Genomic DNA, 20,940 nt, shown 5'->3' on the forward strand with positions numbered 1-20,940 from the left:
GCAGCTGCCATCCCGTGCCACCCCGTAGAACCGCCACTGGCACTGCCCCTGTTATAGCAGGTCCAGAGTCACTCTCTCATTGGCTGTAGCGGCTAATCAAATACATTTGGCCCAAGTCGCGCCCAATGGCATGGCCAAAGGTGTGTGAATGTTAGCTTATTTGAGCAAGAAACATTGCCCCGTAAGAATGGGGTGTTCATGGGTAAATGAAGACTTGTAGAATGTAAGGCGCATTGAGGGGTCGTAAAGGCTGGATAGAGTGCTATATAAACGCAGTCCATTTACTATTTGAATGATTCAAAGTACATTTCCTCAGGAAAATCTCAAATGCTCCTGTCAGAATGTACTCTGTGTTTCTTCCATGTGCATCCCGTTTTTCTTGGCATCCTGATATGCTATTGTCACGGCTTCATCTGAGAGGCTCTGTGATCTCTGAATGTTACAGTAGATGTGTTTACTCCTTTACTGGCACTTTACATCACACTGATTGAAGAGCAGGGCCGAAGAATCAGACTTTGTTCTGGGTCTTGCACAATATAAGAATAATATTAAGTGTGACAGCTAACCCAGAACAGGGCCGAACAAGTTGATTGATCTTGTCAGAGGATAAAACAAGCTCATTACATTTTTGAATATAAGCAGTGCTGCATATAAGCTGCAAGTATTTTTAAGCATGTGACATTTGAGTTCACAACATATCTCTTTTTTCCTGAAAAGAATAAGAAGTTGGTTCAGAAAGTTTTAGCTTTAGTCTCTTTTCTGTGAATGATGTATTTTCTCACATAGGGTTGTTTATCTCCAAGCTGCTCCATTGTTAAGAGCAGCACTGAAGAGGTGTGGTTCTCTGGCATTACACTTTCAATGCTGCCGTCATTCAGTTTAGGGAATATTACATTTTTAAAGCTGTGAGTCGTACAAGATCTTCCCGGCATGCCTTGTCCCAGTTTCTCAAATAACCCCACGCAGCTCCGTCATTTGTTTTTTCATCGAGGTAGCCATGTGTGTCTCTCTATCAGGGTTGCGGTGTGTGTGTGTGTGTGTGTGTGTGTGTGTGTGTGTGTGTGTGTGTGTGTGTGTGTGTGTGTGTGTGTGTGTGTGTGTGTGTGTGTGTGTGTGTGTGTGTGTGTGTGTGTGTGTGTGTGTGTGTGTGTGTGTGTGTGTGTGTGTGTGTGTGTGTGTGTGTGTGTGTGTGTGTGTGTGTGTGTGTGTGTGTGTGTGTGTGTGTGTGTGTGTGTGTGTGTGTGTGTGTTTAGGAACTGCTGTCTGCCTCAACTGGCATCTATCTCTGACGTATGTGCTCGCCTCTGTGCCTTTAAGAGGAGGGTCTGATATCAGTGTGTGTGTGTGTGTGTGTGTGTGTGGGTATTTCTCAAGCTGAAATCAGGAGTGGTGGTGGTCTGGAATGAAACCTACAGCTTTAGAGGGAACACTGTGACTGAGTGTGGCTGAGGAAGAAGGTGGGGACAGACAGATAGGTGGACACACAGCCAGGAGGGCTTTTTATCACCACTGAAGGGACACAGAGTCAAAGAGTGCCAGTGGAAAGTTTAAAAGAAAGTTTAAAGAGAAAGGAAGTTGCCCTAACTCTGAGTACCAGCCGGGCCATGTCCATGCCCATGTTTGACCCGGGTCAGAGGCTGGCGGAGGAGCAGGACTATGTGCAAGCCTTTGAGAACGTCAGAGAAAAGTATAAAGGTAAAAACACCCGCCTCTTCTCCTCTTTAGTGGCTTTCATTGTGCATAAATGTGCATAATATGATGTTGCTAGAATTGGAGGTTTGGTGTGAGTTAGTGCATGCTCCAGTGACTCTAGTATGGTGTCTTACTCAGCAGCCTTCATTGGTTTCAAGGTGATTTGTCCTGTAGTATAATGTCTCTATTATTTATATGCCATATACATGTGGTCTGACTCCCAGGCATTGGACAATGAGAACATTTCTTGTCCCTGTTATCCTGGCAAAATAAATGTAATTCACAATATTATCCCAACAATAATCAAACTATGCTCTAAACTCCAAAAGATTGCACTGAAATAAATTGAAATAATTGTACCTTACAAATATGTTATTATTATTTTACGTCAGGATATTCACTACAATCTTGAGCATTAATTGCGATCAACTTACTGTGAGTGTTTTATAACGATCCACGATAAAATCGCATAATATATATATCTTAAAATATCGTCCCGTCTTTACTGACAACTTTGAACAGAGCTGCTGGAAACATCGTAAAGTTCAGAATCAAATCTTTGTTATTATTATCGCTGGAGCAGCGTCACTTCATCCACGTTGCATTTGAAACCATAGCTTCCTCTTTGGTGATATGTAAGAGCTCAAAGACAGTTTCTCTCTGAGAGCAGGTGGATGAGCTTTGGCCTTCAGATCAAGCAGTTCATAAACAAAGGAGTCCTAGTCTGTGTCCTCTTCTCTGAGCTGTCAGCCTCTTTGACATACACTGGCACTGGGGGAATCACTGGCATTGTGGGCATAGAGAGGTGAGACATCTGGCCCTGGGTTGAATGGCACAGGTCCAACAGTGCACAACAGTGATAAGGACCACCAGCCAGCAAGGCGGCACATCAGAAGGACATTCGCTCGATAATGTCCGGGTGAACCATGACATTATCACTTTCAAGCTATGACTTGAAAGTGATTTTCATATTAGCAAGCAGACACAGAAAAGCCAGATTAACCTCAAGATGCTCCTGCAGATCTTTTGCTTACCGGATTCATCATTCTGAATTTAACCAATGCAAAACCTGAGAGGGAATCCTGACCTCTGTGGTTAGTTTAATAACATGTTTGACATAAGGAGGCCTTTAAAGTTCTACCATTTTGAAATGCTTCTGTTGCAGGTGTGATGATCTCACTGACCCCTAAAAGAATATAGCACTCAAAGACAGAAGTACAAAATGAAAGCCCTATGCGGTGGACCATCATTGCATATGTTAGGGCTGCACTCATTTCTGCAAATCATTGTTCAGACCTATATGCATGCTTGTTCATGTCAGTGTCATTATTGATTAATAATTTAAATAAAATGTATTTGCATTTGTAGACATAATTGTTTGCTAGTGCTTTATGCACCAACTTGTTTTTATTGGTGAATTAGGAGGTACAAAATATCGGGCAAGAACCATATTGAGTGTTTGACCCAGCGGCCTCTTGCCTTTTATGGATCAAAGTGCAAGTAAAGGCAGGTGTACTACAACATCTGGAGGGGGTTTGGGCCATGACACAGGCTGACAGTAACAGCTGTGCTCTCCTATTCTGCTTGCCATTTATATACAGTAGTAGGACATAATTGGAAAGCAGCTGTTTAGAGCCACAAGTAGTTTGAATGCCTTTAAGTATGTCTGTGTGTATCAAAGTTATGAATTGTTGTTGAGAGGCAGCATGGATGTTCAGAAAAACTCTGGTTAGAAGTAAAAGCCTCCCTAAGGATAAACGGGCCTTGTCTTGTGTCTATGTTTGGAGCAGTAACCATCCATTCCCATTCGTCTAGTCCTTCTCTTCCCATGCGGTTGCCCCCTGTGCATGTCACTGTGGGAAGAGCTCCTGCTGTGTAGCTCTGCTGGCAGCACTCTGCTGCTCCAGGCCCCCGTCATATCCTCCAGCCCCTCTGCCAGGGTCCCGCTTCCTCTTATTCTTTCCTAATGTTGGTTTTTGACTTGATGCTTTTTGTTTTAGATAATTGTACTACCACACTGATTCTAAAGTCTGGACACATCAGGATGAAAAGGGAGCCAACAGTTTATGGTGTGAAGCTAATGCTAAAAGTGGATTTATTGTTTAGAGATTTGTCATTAAATATCAGCCATTTCTCCAGGGCAGCTGCATGAGTCTCCATGTGTGTGTGAACCGGAAAATGAAAGTATGGCCCCCTTAATACTGTAACCATGATGTGTCATAAGAACAGGCTGACACATTGAAAGATTTCTCATTCATTTTAAGTTAAACTTCCAATTGTAGTTTCATTCAGGAAGGAAATATCAACCATAAATAACACTGAGCTTATATTTGTCATTTATTGCAAGCAGGTGTAATTATTAGTATAACTGCTTGATTTAAATTCTTATTACCGGGCTCCGCGGACATTGATGAATTCTCCTCTATTATTAACACCTGTGTTGACAGTTCCAAATTCACAACACTGGTGAGAGATATCAGATTCTTCCAAAGTATACCGCTTGTACAACTCGTATTAATCACTGGGGGGTTGGATATTTATTTCTAAACAAAATGGCTTAATATCCCATTAGACGGCTTGTTAGTCTTGTCTTGTGAGGTCCATATAAAAATGTCTTCTCCATGTCCCCTAGGGGGCTCCGTACATAAGTTATCACAACAGGTGGAGTTCCCTCGAGAATGATACAGTTTTGTATTTTGAGTGCAGCGCTGTGTTATAATAGTTACTGAACAGATCTATTCGTGTAAAACACGCAGCTCTGTAAATACTTACCGCGAATATTTATCCCACGAGTTTACTCTGTCAGTCTTCAAGTTATTCTAGTTGACTAAAATGACTTATGACATTTAGCTCAATGAGATGTTGCTTAGGCAACCACAGTGACCTCGCCTCAGTAAAACTCAGAGGAGTTTGCAGTCTTTTTTGGTTTTTCTTAACCAATTTAAAGTAATTTACTTTTTCTCTATGTGTCTTACAAAATACACACACAATCAGACAGTGAAGCCACCTGAAAGGTGCATTATTATGCTCATCATTTGCCTCTACTGTGTCATGTTAACACACTATTCTTTCTTTCTCTTTTTGCTCATTTGAGCTTTCAGATGAACTGTGACAGGTCAAACATCACAATGACAGCATCCTTGTTTTTCATGATCTCATCTTTGTGTTTGCTCTCTAAAGCGGAGCTCTGTGATTATATCTGTGTCCAGTGTCCCACTCCCACTTCTCAAACACTCTTAAATAAAATTAAATGTAATGCATTATTATTATTATTATTATTATTATTATTATTATTATTATTATTATTATTATTATTATTATTATTATTATTATTATTATTATTATAAGCAAGTCCACTGGGCAACCTGCAGCTACAACATACCTTGGTTTTGCATTTACACACTGCAGTCTGTCTGTCTGTATGTGTGTGTGTGTGTATGTGTATGTGTATGTGTATGTGTAGGTGTATGTGTGTGTGTGTGTGTGTGTGTGTGTGTGTGTGTGTGTGTGTGTGTGTGTGTGTGTGTGTGTGTGTGTGTGTGTGTGTATACATACACACTTAACTTCTAAAAGGGCTGCAATAAGTTTGCCGCAGCTTCCACAGAGAACCCCCCCACTTCGCTTCCAGTACTTCCCTCCGATCGGTTTCATGCAACTTGATCTGGATTTCCAAAATAGCAATAGTCCCCCAGTTGTGCACGCATGCTGTGCACATATAAAATCGCTTGTATGCATGGATACATTATCAACCTAGTTACAGTAGGTTGACTTTGGGATTTGGTTGCAATAAAGTGCAGTTTTTTTATGTCTAAGTAGAAGATATTTGAGCATCTATCAGATAGATAGATTGTAGAGATAAAATCCATATATATATGAATATAAGAGACCAGAACAACTTTTATTCAGGTTTGTGTAAGGACTATAAATGCTGAGGATTGTCATTCATGGATATTCATTTGAAATTGAGGAGAATAATCTTATTTGCTTCCTTGCTGATAGTGAGAGTTATTTGAGAAACTGATATCGATAGAGTACTAGCTGGAGCCAGGTGATGGTTAACAAAGGTAACAAGTTTAGTGGATAGTGATTTTCGATGGTGACATGATGTCATGGGGGAAGTAGTCTTGTCTAAAGCCTAACGTTAGTTATTTACATCTGGCAATTACATTTATGGCAAGCCACAGATGTTATTTCCTGCAATACTCCGAAATCAAATTACAAATGGAATCACTGCTTTTTGTTGCTGGATCCCTTGCAATGCTAACTTCCAGGTTGGCCTACACAAACACTTCCTTTGCTGCACGATACGAAAGATTGGTGTCACAATGCAGACTTTTTATTGGCCAGGAACATTAACGTTAATGCTCCTGGAGTATGGCCATTATCTTAAGTTCTAGGTAGCAAATCAACATTATTGTTCTTTGTTTATTCCCAAGGTGTTGTCGAACAATTCCTTTAAACAATAATAATAATAATAGATTTATTTTGTTAGCGCTTTTACAGGTGCTCAAAGACGCTTTACAGATAATAGTGAAGAGAAAAGAAAAGAGAATAAAGGAACAACAAATAAATATATAGTTAAAGTTAAAGTCAAATAATACAAAAACAATCACACATTAAAAGCCAGATTGAAGAGGTGAGTTTTTGTGAGTTTTTTGAAGGTGGTGAGGTCGGTGCAGTCTCTGATGGGTTGTGGGAGTGAGTTCCAGAGGGAGGGGGCAGCGACGGAGAAGGCTCTGTCCCCCCAGGTCCGGTGATTGGTGCGGGTGGGGATGGATAGGAGGTTGGATTCTGATGAGCGGAGGCAGCGGGAAGGGGTGTGGTGGTGCAGCAGGTCTGTGAGGTAGGAGGGGGCCTGGTTGTTGAGGGCTTTGTAAGTAATGAGGAAACAAGATATCATTTTTACAGAAAGACCATGCTCCATAATCAAAAAGCTTTTTTTGGCTTCTAGACTGTAAAGTTAGATGGATTGGTGTAATTATGTGTAATCACTGCAGTCATTTATTATATATGTAAATGGTGTGTGTGTGTGTGTGTGTGTGTGTGTGTGTGTGTATTAGGGCTGAACGATATATCATGTCATGGCGATAACGGCGATATTCACATCGCAGGGATATGCGATTTTATTAATTTTTGTATTAATATTTATTTCATATATATATTTTTTAGGATGTGCGATATTAAGTAGGTAAATTAACTCAAACACGTCATGTTACAATTATTTTGCTGCTTGCTACAAAAGGAAAACTTGCGCAGCTCTCATGTCAGGGGTACTTGAGTGAGTGACATGCAGGCTCTGCATGCACAGCAAACCACCAATCACAATCATTCTTGATCAGATCACAGCAGGCCCCGACCCGCTAGTTTGCAGACCATCAAAACACCGGTAAAAAATGAGCGAGGAACAGGAGGACAATACCGGTGAGAATGAAGATTTACTTCCAAAAAGAAAAGCAACATCTGCCATCTGGAACTATTTTGGATACAAAAAGGTTCTTCTCTTCTTCATTCACAGATGAACCCCCTTATTTGAGGCTAAGCAACATGTATTAGCATGACATGTTAGATCATGACTTAAGGTATGATGAGTTTATCAGTTAAGATCCAGACGTCCGTGACTAAAATCCTTCATCCGGTTAAATATCGTTAAAAAAAACGCAATATATATCGCAGGGGAAAAAAATATATATCGCAATGTCAGTTTTTTTCAATATCGTGCAGCCCTAGTGTGTATGTATGTCTCTACATGTCCTGTTACCCTCAATACTTTGAGCAGCCTTTCAATTGACTGTTTGTGTTGAGAGGCTCTTACAGTGAAATTACTCCTAATTTAAATTAGAAGGCCTCCTACTGCACGTCTGCTGTTAGCTAACTGTCAATCATCTGCTGACATAATCTGATTAGTATCAACACACAGTTTAATGTTAGATTAATCACATTTATAAGTTCATAGCAGTTGGAAACCAATAAACTAATACATCAGACTAAAGCTGTTGACAGCTTGGCATGTTTTAATGGAAAATGTGGACGATTTTTGAGCAGCAGTTTTTCAGTCATCCTTCATTCTTCAGTCTCTCTCGCCCCTGCAGGCTGTGTGTTTAGAGGCCAGACACTGGACGTGATGAATACAGTGTATGCCGCTTGTGTATCCTTCTATGGTCTCTCAGTTTGATGACCCCTGTTGAGAGAGGACATTCTCATATATTATCTCCACATATGTTCACACCTACACTCCAGCCACAGTGAGTGTACTGTAGATTACCCAGGATGCTGTGCTGCAGCAGGGTCCTCTCACCTGTCTGCTACTTCACATGAGTTTGTAAGATGACCTGTTTGCTCTCTGTTTGTTCACACGTGCAGCTGAAACATATTGTGTGCTGAGAACATGATGTGTGTGCTTGTGTATGAGTGATTGAACAGGACTGTATGACTGAACTGTTTTAAAAATATTGTACCTCCAAAAATGTAGCTTTTCTTAAACCAAGACAAATGCTTTGTTTTCATATTTTCTTCTACTTTGACTATTACTTAACAAATTAATTGCATCTTTAAAATTGATCGTTTTGTACTATAAAATGAATGACTAATTACAAATACCTGTCACAGGTAACTTCTTCAAACTTTTGATATAGAGTGGTGCATTAATGACGTTTCTCTGTAAGCCGACCAGGACGTTTCTATCATCCCAAGGGCTTCCTCGACAGGATTTCTCCATTGGATTTTGAAATATTACAGAAATTAAACTGTTACATCTTTTGGCAAAAACACGATTATGATACTTTCAGGTTTTGTTCCGCAGGATAATCTCCACAAATTGACACCACTTTGTGATTTTGGGAGGTAAATGTAATCGCCAGATAAATGAACTGGATCAAGAAGATTATATTTAAATGTTGAAGTTAAAAGCATCAATCTGCTGCACTTTGAGAGCAAAGTTAGGGACTAAATCTATGGATACATCTCTCAACACCCATATGAAACAGAACTGTAAACAGATTTACTTTTTCTTTATGCATATTTTACAAATCACTCCCCTTTTAAACTGTATTTTTGCGTTACTGTTCTATAGTATGAGTTGGAATTATTTCATACCTGTTATTCTCTTGTTTTTTATAACTATAATGATCATATAAAGGTGTGCCTTGGAAATAATTATTTACATAAATGATGAGCAAACCGTTTGAGACCCACTACTTAGACTAAAGTGAACTATCTAAACCCTCAGAGAGTCCTTTATCTCACTGAGCTGTAGTTATCAGCCTCTCAGTCCGACAGGAGAGGACTCTCCTCCAACTCTTTAATAACAGCGCCTTATATCCGGGTGCTAGTGGAGCACGCTCGTGAACTGTTAGCGCCGGAGCCTCGCAGCGTGGAAACTGGCGCACATAATTTTACAACTAAAGACACAGCTACACAAAAAACGGGGGGGTCGGTGTGTAGCAGCGCAGCGCAGACTGCTGCTGGCTTCCTCCAAGTTTACAGTAAAACAAACTGGTGGTGTGACCAATGGCCACTTATAATTATTAATACTATTACTATTATTAGCATTAATCTATATTTTGGTTGAAACTAAGCCAGGAACAAAAAGAAAAACATAAATAATAATAAAAAAATATATAAATAAAATCGAATTAAAAAAAATTATTTTCGATTATGGAGACTGTAACGAATATTCGAAAAATGGAATAATCGCTGGCATCCCTAATATTGACCCTGACGGCTGAAAGTCTTTATATTTTTTCTGCAGTAAGACCAGTTTGGCCATCATGCCATTTCATCTGGCAGTATTGTGTTCTTCACATTCATTCACTGGGCCAAAAAACATTTTGATGGTTGATGACATCAAGATGTGATTAGTTGATTTACTGTGTCTCTGGTTCTTTCTCTGGAACAATTTAATGTCTGCAGAGAAGTGCAAGTCCAAACCATGAACCATGTCAAGGGAACTCTGCCTGGAGAGGACGGAGTAGAGCTTCTGTAATTGAGATGGGATTTGTGTTAGAGTGGTGGATTACCGTCTTCCCAAAACCAGGGAGCCAATAACAGCTGACAGTAATTATGCTACCAGACTATAACATGCACAACAATTTATTTTAATCTCAAACTCTATCAGAAAAGATCAACCAAATCACATGGTCTTCCTCATACCTTTGTTTAGATGTGGTTGGAAGTTCCAGAAGCCCTTTTTTTAAATTATGATTTGACATATTATATGTCATTAATTGTTTTTTAATTTTCGATTATAGTTGTGTATCTTTTTTGATGTAGCATATTCAACTAGAAAATGTAGTGAACTGTTTTAGAGTCAGAACTGTGTTAACAATACTGTTATCTTATTGGTAAGGGCAATTAGAACAGGTAACTACTGTATCTCATGCCTGAAAAAAGAGTCCATGTGGTGAATCCCTATTATAATACATCCATCTATTCCTGCTGTCTGTTTTACAGTTTTACTCTCAATAGAAAGAAAAAAATAGAAAGAGTTTTAACCTCTGATTAAACAGTGTGAAGTCAGTGTTTACTTTCCCACAGTGTTTGGAGTAGTGGGGTGGTATTGACTGACACTATGAAAGGATGTCTTTCTAATCTGCCTGTGAGGGTGATGTCACCGGCAGAGAAATAGTGTCTGGTCGCTGGGACATTTCAGTTTCCAGGAGACATTCAGATGCAAACTGTCATTTTATCCTGCCACAGTGCTCTGTGTGGTTACACTACAAAAGATTGGGAGTAGCTAGAAATATAGACCAAATTGAGCGATTGTACTCTGAGCCTTCTTTATGCCCACATGTGTCGATTGAGTGTTTTGATTCATTTACTCAAGTGCCCCCTAGCCTGTGTATTACTGTGTAGTATGAGGATACACAGAGACCCTGGCCTCAAGCTGGTCTTTGGGGTTAGAACAATGGTGCCAACACCCTGGTCCTGGCATGCTACAATAAGCCAGACTAATGCCAGGAATGTCAGTAGTGAGCTAGCTGGCATGTACTCCAATTTTCAGCAGGGTGCCTGAGTTTTGGGAAGCACTGCTGCCTGTCTTTTCCAAGAAACTCTGCCCAGAGCTACTGCTTAACCCTCTCTCGTTATAGCAGTAACTATGAGCTGTGGATCTGTAGTTGTTATTCAACAATAACAACATTTATATGTATTTTGTCTCACCTGGTTAAACTTATCTTAAAGGCTGAGAATGAATGAACTTGCATCTTCCTGTAGGCTATAAGGGTCCCAGTAGCTCGGTCTGTAGATCTTGCTGGTTGAAGTTCCAGCTGTTAAGTAATGCTGAAGTGCCTGTGAGTAAGGCAGTGGGCCCTCACACTGCTCCCTTGGAGCTGTATGTAATCGCCTCCCACAAGTCAACACTAGGATGAGTTTAAAGCAGAATCCTTTTGAAAATGTCTCCACTGTGGGACTTCTAAAGGATGAATGATTCTATTCAAATGTTCAACTTTAGATGCAATGCATATATTTATTTTCCTAATTAAAAATGTTCAAGGTTCATTGTGGTCAAAGTAAAAACAAGACTGACAAGTTAACATTAAAACAAGGTTTAAAACACTGCACACATGAGTCTCCCAGTGCTTGATGTTGTGAGAGTATTGTAATAAGTATTGTGCATATTTTTTCTTCCGGATTCACGTCTTTCAATGGTTACAGTTAAACTATCCACACAGAATGTTTGTTTTCTTTTGGTAATAAACTGTTCCTCTGGCTGACCCTAGAACAGCCTCTAGTGGATATATGTCAGTGCTACAGAGGGTAAAGAGGCAGCCTGAATGTGTGTCTTTAGAAGTGGTAGATCTGAGGGATAGTGGGCCTCACCATACATTTTTCATCTTGACACAGTTAGTGCATTCCTCCTGTGTTGGTGTACACACTGACACTGTTAAGTGTTCTCTTTCTTCTGTCTGAAAGTAGCACACACACACACACACACACACACACACACACACACACACACACACACACACACACACACACACACACACACACACACACACACACACACACACACACACACACACACACACACACACACACACACACACACACACACACACACACACACACACACACACACACACACACACACACATTACCCTCTAGTTGCTCTCTTAAACCTTCTGCAATAGTGAATGTCAGCCTCTGGTTCTTACAGTATGGCCCCTTTTCCGGCACGTTGTTATGTGTCAGGCATTATAGTGGATATACTGTATAGTAATTCAAATCAACCGGGATTTGGACAATTATAATCATTTATTTACATATAAAATACACAAATAATATGCTCTCCTCAAAGCCACAATAATCAAGTAATTTTTAGGCACTTCATTCAAGCTCAACTGAAACAAAGGAACTCACCAAAACCATATTTTTGAGTCTTTCTACTGTTCCAACACTGACTCTGGTTTCTGCGAGTTAGCAGGATTGGGGGGAATGTGGTTTACGCACCTCTACACCTCATCAGACATCACCCAGAAAAAAAGAGGAACCCAACTTGATTGGAGCTACTTTAATGTGATTACCTACTCTAGAGTTGGCCTCACAGGGATTTCATGCTGACACTAAAGATGAGGAAACGTTCTATTATTTTTAACCATCAGATCACTTCTTCTTGTGTAATTTTGCTTATTATAAACTGTTGAATTTGCCCTTTTTAATGTTTGAGAGGAGCAGGGAGTGGCAATCGTTATTTTTAGCTGCAGGCAGTTAACTCCCTGACAAGACAAGGTTGTTGTCTGTTTATATTATGTGTGTGTCGATGGGCTGCACCAACTGTTCTTGGAGTTTGATATTGCTTTAATGAATCTAGACAGCACTGGATGGCACCAACAGTGACACCTCCTCCCCCCAAATAGTGGCTGAGAATGGTACACCACTGCAGAGTGTCCTGGGTACTACTCCAACTTCTAATAGCGGGAAGGGGCACATCCCTGAGAGGGGTGCAGGGGGTGTATCAGGTCCTCCACCTCTGATTAAGAGAAATTAGACTTTTAACTGTGTCTCAGATTGAGTTCCGACACTGTAGTACTAAACAGCTGCGTGAAAAGAGAAACATAAACTCACCCCGATGTGGAGTCATTTGGCGTACCATGGCACATGGTGACATTTAGCAACAAAACTTAATTTTGTCCGTCTTTTAAAATTCTACAATTGCATTATGGCCTTTTATCATGTGATATTTTTTTTTAACTGATTCTTAGAAAATAAATTGCACAAAAACTTAATTTAGCAGTGTCTAGTGATGGGACAGATATAACACGGTTTTATTTGCCGATGTATCAGATGTCTTACACTTCCTCTCTGATAGTTGGCATCAATGCCTGTATTCTGAACGTACCATACGGGGTCGGCAACAGGCGGACCGCGGTCCGGATCCGGACCCAGACGCCGACCTATACGGACCCGGACCTATAATCAATACATTAATAGGGGTTTTCAATTTTGACGGGGCGATTCTATTTTAATCGCCGCCGACAGGGGGCGAAAGAGACGAATGAGCGATACAGGGAGAGAAACCCAGAAGAAGAGACGAGAGCATGGCAGAGAGAAGTGGAGAGGAAAGTGAGTGAAGAGAATAATTAGCGATACAGGGAGAGAAGCGGAGAGGAGAGTGAACAGGCGTGTTAGCGGCAGACAGGGAGAGACAAACAATTACACATGGCGCTCTCCAAGAAGAGGAAAGTGGACAGTGAGAACAGAGCTTTTAACCATGAGTGGACTCATTCATGTTCATCCTGCCCACTGAGAGCACAGAACCAGTGTGTCTCATTTGTTCAGAGACCGTGGCGCTCATTAAAAGTGCCAAAACGCCACTATGAGACAAAACACAAAGTGTTTGACCAAACATTCCCTCTCAAGTCAGAACTGAGGTCACAAAAAATAAGCAGTAAAACTAAATATCGTTCCAGGGCAGGCTAACCGAGGCTAACCAATGAGCACCTGCATGTGTGTGTAAGAATGGCCCTGACACCATTTCAGCCAAGATCTAAAACTTCTGGCAGGACAAGCTCCAGCTCAATTCTTGCACTGAATAAAACAAAGTGAGTGAGGGACTGCAATATAAGAGGGAAAGAAAGAGAAACTTTAAAGCTGTTCAATTGTTATAATGTGTAAAGACTGATATTGTTCTATAATCGGCTGAAACTGTTAAGTCATGATGTGAAACGGTTAACAAAGAAAAAGGGAAACTCAAGCTGCTGCTACACTTTATTTTATTTATCTAAAATTAAGCACTTTTAAGCTGCACATATTTTCAAAAGTTATTTTATTTATTTTCTCTATTTTATTTTTAAATGCAGCCCGAGAGGAATATTACACATATCCACAGTATTTACTGTATATCTGTATAGTTCAATGTTAATTGACAATAAATATTGTTGTTTTTGAATTGTACTTTCTTTATTTGATTGGCAGTCGGTTATTGATTACATGCAGACGTTGATAAAGCTGCAGGCTACTTCAATATATATCACACTAATTCATAAAGCAAGTTAGACATTTTGATGTTCCGGACCTTTGCATGGGGAGATTTTCTCTAACGACCTCGTTGAATTTTAGTTGCATACCCCTGGTTTAGACTCTTCTTATTTTACAGTTGTATGAACTAAGGTAAACATGAATCAGTTAATACTTTATATACATATAAAAAATGCCCACCTCCTTTTCCTATCACTAATGATAGCATGTTTAAACAAATATTTTTTTGTAGAAAAGTTCATGTCTCATGTGTGGCCTAACAGCTACTGCCTAATGTTTTCCGTCAACGGTAATCACCTGGGGGCTTCTTTCCTTTGGTGTGAAGCCCTTCACCCTACTCTTTACTGCACCTGTATTTTCTTTACCTCTCTTCACACAGCACTGATCTCAGCAGGGCTACCCCTAAAGTCAGAAATCACAGAAAGTGGCTCTAGGGCCATTTAGAGCAAACCTAGATCCAATCACAGTGCACCACCTCGGAGTAAATGCGGAGTTTGGGGGAAAAAAGGGATTAAATTCAACTATTGTATTGAACAAATGTGGTTTAACAAAACCAAGAAAAATAGCCACTTCGTACAGCACACATTTTGACTTGTTATCTAAATAATAACATTAAAGAATGTTGCTGTATTCCGTTCAGCCAGTTCCCTTCCAGGGCTCACTGACACTGAGACAGCCACACCTAAATGGAGAACATCCATCAGCTCTGTGTAAAAATGTCTGTTCTCAGGAAGGTTGGTTGTATCATCCCAGCATTTTTTGAAATTCACAGTTTTACTGAAACAATGTGCATTTGTCAAAAGAGTCAAGTTTGCAGTCATTGCTTTCTCCCAGGTTGTTTACCGCCTGCAAAGTGGTCTACCAAGAAAGAGTAATACAAAGGCTCAAAAGGGCTGATTCTGATGTGAAGGGCCATTATTGGTTTTAGGAATTGTCCTTCTCAGGAGTAAGGCTTTGAGAGAAGTCTGTCTGAGGGACTCAAATTGGGGAATAACAGACCTCTGTTAGTCACAACAAAGTGAACTATTTGATTAAATAGGAAAAGACTGCATGTTTGGTTCTTTTACAGTATTGTTACCTTTGTCCTTTTTGAGGAAGTAGACGCAAAGGAACATTTGGATAATTGAATCAAGTTTGACTGTCACACTTTGATCTCTTTACAGTAAATAAATAAATCCCAAACTTAATATTGAAATCTGAGGGGCTGTTGTCGTCATTTGAAGAGTTAATCTCTCCCCATTCCTCACCCACAGAAACAGTAGTCAATGTTCATCTCCTCCCTGCTGCTGCTGTAGCTGCCTGAAACTGGATCTGTGCCGACAAGCATTCATTGATTGTGTATGGATTGGTAAAGGAGTCATTACAGCCCTCCTGAATAATTTCACGACTATAGCACAAGACTGTGGCGAGCCCACGGCTGAAAATATATCAGTAGTGTAATGCAATTTGCAATAGAGGTGTTTAAAATTGATACTTCGGTTTTACTCACACTTGAAGTATTTATTTGGCAGCTGATTGGGCACAAGTACAGGATGAATAATTACTGTGCGAGGTCAGAGGCAGGCTGTTGAATTCAGCATCACGCTGTTAGAAAAAAAGAAAAAGTAGGATCACGTAAAGTTGAAAAAACTAGCTGAATTTGCAAGTTGAACATCTACGATGGAAAAACTTGCTTTTGTATCTGAAGAATTTATATATAGATAATTTGCCCCCAATTATTTAGTTTAATGCCTGTTTTGTGTTTCTTGCAAAGGAGGCCTGATTTAGTTTCAGGACATTTCTAAATGCTGTTATTGTGATTTACTGTCTGTGATTGGTATGTAGGCCAAGTGAAATATTTCAGCTATTTATCTTTTATAATAAAAATCAGCTGTCAAAGTTATGCTCTTTGGATCAGGAGAACATTTTAGACAGGGAGTCAGAACATAGCAATGTTTATTGAATTGTAATGGATGCTCTTTAAAACCTTTGCACTCAAGATGTCTCGCCACGGAAAGATTCATTAGGAAGAAGACGAACCATGAGCAGGAAATGGCATTGACTCTGAAACTTGAACCGGTGTGGAGCTGTGGCCCTGAAGCACGGGACCACATGAACATCTGTCCTATAGGAGTGTGGAATGAATCAGATCACATGAGGTAGCTGTAGCTGATATTATGGGATTCTTCTTTATTCCAGAACATAAGCCTATTTAGAGGACACTCACCTACAGTACATGTGCACAGCCGTCACCACATTTGTTTTTGGTATTGTACACTTCTGAGAAAAAACAAAGATACTCCATCAGAGCGTCAGAAACTCTGAGTCAAGATGCTTGAACTTAACTCCCTTGTGTTAGTATAATATTTTTATAAATATGTTCTTTTTTCTGTGCCTTACTTGCTTTACATTTTAATATTTTATGATATTATATTTGATCTGTTTATCACACATTTCTATTTCCTATGTTTTATTAAAAAAAAAATTCTATACTTATATTTATTTCTATAGTGGAACAACTTTCACGAAACCAAATTTTCCCCGCAAAAAAGAAAGATTTTTCTGCTTCTGATACATTTAATGTAAATCACGCTTTTCAAAATTGCACAATAATTCGTGAAATTATGAAACTCCATCCCAGTTCCAGTGAAATCCATGAAACTATTTTGTTAAGTTTAACATGACAACCTCCTATGGCATGTTGCAGCATTGTCGTTAAAAACAACTTAACTTTGGTTTCACACGTGGTTAAAGTCCAGTGCTTGACAACGTATTCTGTATGATGCCAATGTTTTCTCATGACTCAAGGCTGACACATGAATAGTTTGTCGTATTCAATCCAAACAGCTCACATACACCTGCACAATCCTCACGTCTACATGGAACAGACACAAATACACCATGAGTTATTCTCAGCTTCATCAGCCTGAATACAACAGCTGACTCACCCTCTCCTTTCTCCGTATAACAAAGTATAATCTTATTACCAAAGTGTGCTTATTTAGACGAGGGTCTGTGGATTGTGTTTTCAGTTACTCATGGATTTTCCCCTGTAGTTGAGCTGGCTTTCCTCATAATCTTTTCCCAGACTGCTGTGTCATCTTGCATTGACACATCAGTTTTTAAAAGTAGCAAAAAATCATATTCTTATCGATCTAGCTTGACTTTATGACATTATCTACGGCAAAGATAACTGTTACTGTATGGCTTTAAAGGGGCGCTCTTGTGCTCATTTTCAGATTTCATATGTTATCCCTCTACCGCAGGGGTGGGCAAACTTTTTGGCTAAGGGACCACTATGAGTTTTAAAATTTGACAGACGGGCCGGGCCAGTAGCAGACCGGTGAAAAAAGATTTAGCTGTCCACTCCTCATTAAACACTCGGCACTCATTGTCGACTTTTCATTTTTTGGTCCACTCATTTTTACAGATGCAGGTTAAAAGGTGAATTATTGCGTCATTGCGTCATCGTTTGCGTCATGACGTAACCGTTTACGTGCCTTCTTATGACCCACACAGCGTTTTACGTAGCTGATTTTCTCAGAAACACCGCTCACAACAACATCAATAGAGGACTGCGTCGGGTAGTTTTTAATCATACGAAGCCAGATTAAATTAAAGAACTATTTCTCCAACCTTATACCTTTCTCCAGAGTGCCGTGGTGCATTGTTTATTAATGTGGTTCAGCAGCATTACTGACCGCTGCAGTGCTGCTCGTCCACCGGAGTTGAGTCTACTGTTAACTCACGGCAGCGGCCGCTGTAAAGTATTCACTGTCTGACTGTCACACAAGCAGCTGATATCCCCCATCCCCATCAGTGAATGCGTTTCAGTCTGAATTGACACTGTTTGGCATCACAACGCTATTATGAAAGTTTCTCTGGGATTCTACAGGTGATGTTAGCATAGCAACCGAGCTAATCAGACTATCTTAACTACTTGTTGCTATCATATTGTGGCATAAGCCGTTTTCTACTGGCACATTTTACTGGCGTAGTTTTCGTTATGATTTTACTTGTGATGGCCACATGTGGCCCATGTATTGATTCCATCCGATAGCTGCAATAATACAAAACAACAGGAAAACGTCTGCCTCTTCACAATGGTTAATAACAGTAAACGGTTCTTAAAGTAAGGTCAAATAAACATAATCACACTAAGCCTGGTTAGTGTTGCCTGACTTTATATAAGTGTTTTATATAAGTGTGTGGTCGCGTTCTAGTCACTTTGCTCAGCGCTACTGCTTGTTACAACTTGTATTCGCTGTACTCGCCATGAACTGTTATTGCTCAGGTTAATCTCGACCCCATCCAATGTAAGCGTGACGTATTTGGTTCTTAGATCTTGCCGGATGTGTCTAGAGTGCGCCATTTAGTGGGATCAACTGAAATGCCGGGTATTGCAGGAAAAAGGCAAAATGAATGCAGTTTTTACTCTAATTTGGACAATTTTGTACCAATATTCGACGGGCCGGATTAAAATGCCCAACGGGCCGTATATACATTAACCCGCGGGCCTTAGTTTGCCCATGCCTGCTCTACCGGGACATGTCTCCATGCTCTAATGTTCAAAAAGCTCTTTATTGTTCTCATACTGCCTGTGCTGCAGCACCTCTTTTCACCCTCTGTCTGAAACCAGAGCCCAGTCTGCTCTGATTGGTTAGCTGGCCGGCTCTGTTGTGATTGGTTAACTGCTTAGAGATGTCCCGCCCCTTAGCCTATCACTTACAATGTGTCGGAGTGCTACCCAATCGAAGCGTGTGTTACATACTGTGGTCACTGTGTTAGGGAAGTAAACAAGGAGTCAAATGGAGTTTCTGGTAGGGGGGGGAGTGTGGGAGAGAAACTCCTTCTGGAGGAACTTTCTGATTTCTTTGCCTTTACAGACCATTTAAGTGCACACAAATCTATAGAACACACTACAGATAAGAGAAAACCACAAAAAGCATAATAGGGCCTGTTTTAATATTAGGCACTACCAGATCATATTGGACACTTTTATGCTGATCCTTTTTAATAAAATAATTTACAATCGCAATGTGTTATACTTAGTTAAATTCTGCCAACTAGGAATTCTGAGTTTTTCATACTGCACACACGTATTGTTATATGTTTTCCACTTCTGTTCAAAGTCTTAAATGTAGAGGCATATGGCTTGGCTGTCAATTTATTCATACTTAGACAGCATAGCAATTTCAGTATTGCTGACTTCAGACACGACACAGCAGAGTGCCAGCCAGTCTTTGGAGGATTGAAGAGACTGCTGAGTCAAAGGCAGCATAACCTTCATCTTCTAAAATAACACTGTCGAGGCTCTAACAATATAAACCTTTATTTGTGTATTTTTACTGCTGGATTGGATCGTTTGCTTAATATCTTTTTTTTTACAAACTCAATTTAAAATGTGTGTAATTTGAAGTTCTCATTAGCTGTCATGGGAATGTAATTAAATCTATTTCAAAGTGCCATCATTTCATTTCATTCTGATTGCAAAGTTTAGTTAACTAAAAAAGTGCTGTGTCATCTGAGCCCCTCCCTGAGAGCCAAGGTATCCTCTGCAGCGATTTTCATTAAAATAGAAAGGCTTTTAGTTTTAAAGGGGGAGGTAATGCTGAGTCACTGACGCCATTGTCCTGAGGGAGAAGGAAACGTCCCTTACCCTGATTTTATACTTTATATTTGAACAGATATCTAGTTTTATAACACCACATGTCAAAGTAAACTGTTTATTTGTATCTCCTAGAGACAGAGTAATATTTTATCTGGGAATGAACATGAACACTTCTCATACAGCACCTCCTACAGTTAAATCTGTCATCATTTCACACTCTGCATTGGCTGCTTCCCTTCAGCTGTACACACTGTTGTGATGTGATGGTGCAACCTGACTGTTATTGGTTAAAGAGCCTCCCTGAGCACCACAAGGATGGGACGGGACAACATCAGGGAGGGGTGAGACTGAGGTGGGAGAGAAAGGAGGGAGCTCCTTCCTTTCACAATTTCTCTGCTGACAGCGATTGTGTACAAGCCGGCAGGAGAGAGAGGGAGAACAAAAACACTAAGCTGCCAACTTCTGTGGCAGCAGCGGAGCGGAGAGAGGGAGAAACAGGCTGCAGTTAGCGGAGAGACGTTTGCATCCTCAAGCCTGGTGTTTCAGAGCTGACTCGTCGGTTTGCAGACACCGTGAGCATGGACCCTGGAAGATCTATCCAGCATGAGATCAGCTCTCTAAAAGGTACTCCTCACGCCTTTTTCAATATTTAGCGTATTCTGGACTGCCTTGTTTGCCCACGATGGTGAGGACGTCCTCATCGTTTTGGACAAAGTTCAGTTTTGAATGGTTTCCGGGCTGTCGGGTAAAATGGAGGTATCATAATCCTCTGTTCTGTTGTCAGACATGCTCTTTGTAGATGAAGAGCTTTTGTTCTTCTTTGTGTCCAGGCGTGAGCAGAGGGATCAGGGGGCAGGGGCAATGATTGTGCAGAGAGGATGTGTTTTACAAGCTTTGGGGGCTGCTGCTGCTGCATGCGGCACAGTGACTGCGTCTGCGCCGGGAGATGCAGAGTGACTGCTGCTGCATCACCGCGGTAACAGCAGGGATACGGCCGTGCTTTGCCCCTCAGTCAGAGATAACAATGTTCAGCCTGGTCAGAGGACAACATCTGCAGGAAATATGTTTACATCTGTTCTGCTGCTCGTCAGGCTGCAGCATGGTTAGATGTTTCCTACATCTAGTGTTTACATCAGCAGTGTGCTCCTCCCACTTCTCTCCCTTATAGGTATCCCACGACCTAC

The 20,940-nt window shown here is 40.5% G+C and overlaps 1 protein-coding gene across 6 annotated transcripts in view; it reads left to right on the plus strand.

Moving 5' to 3' along the window:
• The first annotated feature begins 1,161 nt into the window (after positions 1 to 1,161).
• Positions 1,162 to 20,940, plus strand: part of pleca (plectin a) — a 105,673-nt gene continuing 85,894 nt past the window's right edge. For 3 of the 6 annotated variants that reach the window (XM_079655983.1, XM_079655984.1, XM_079655972.1), the window contains exon 1: positions 1,162 to 1,695. In XM_079655983.1, the coding sequence (XP_079512109.1) occupies positions 1,605 to 1,695 (91 nt within the window). In that variant the 5' untranslated portion in view covers positions 1,162 to 1,604. Of the gene's footprint in view, positions 1,696 to 20,201; positions 20,381 to 20,940 lie in introns of those variants that run through there. The other 3 variants (XM_079655971.1, XM_079655974.1, XM_079655976.1) reach the window with 1 other exon arrangement.

Source organism: Notothenia rossii, assembly GCF_949606895.1.
Source record: "Notothenia rossii genome assembly, chromosome: 10".
Lineage (NCBI taxonomy): Eukaryota > Metazoa > Chordata > Actinopteri > Perciformes > Nototheniidae > Notothenia > Notothenia rossii.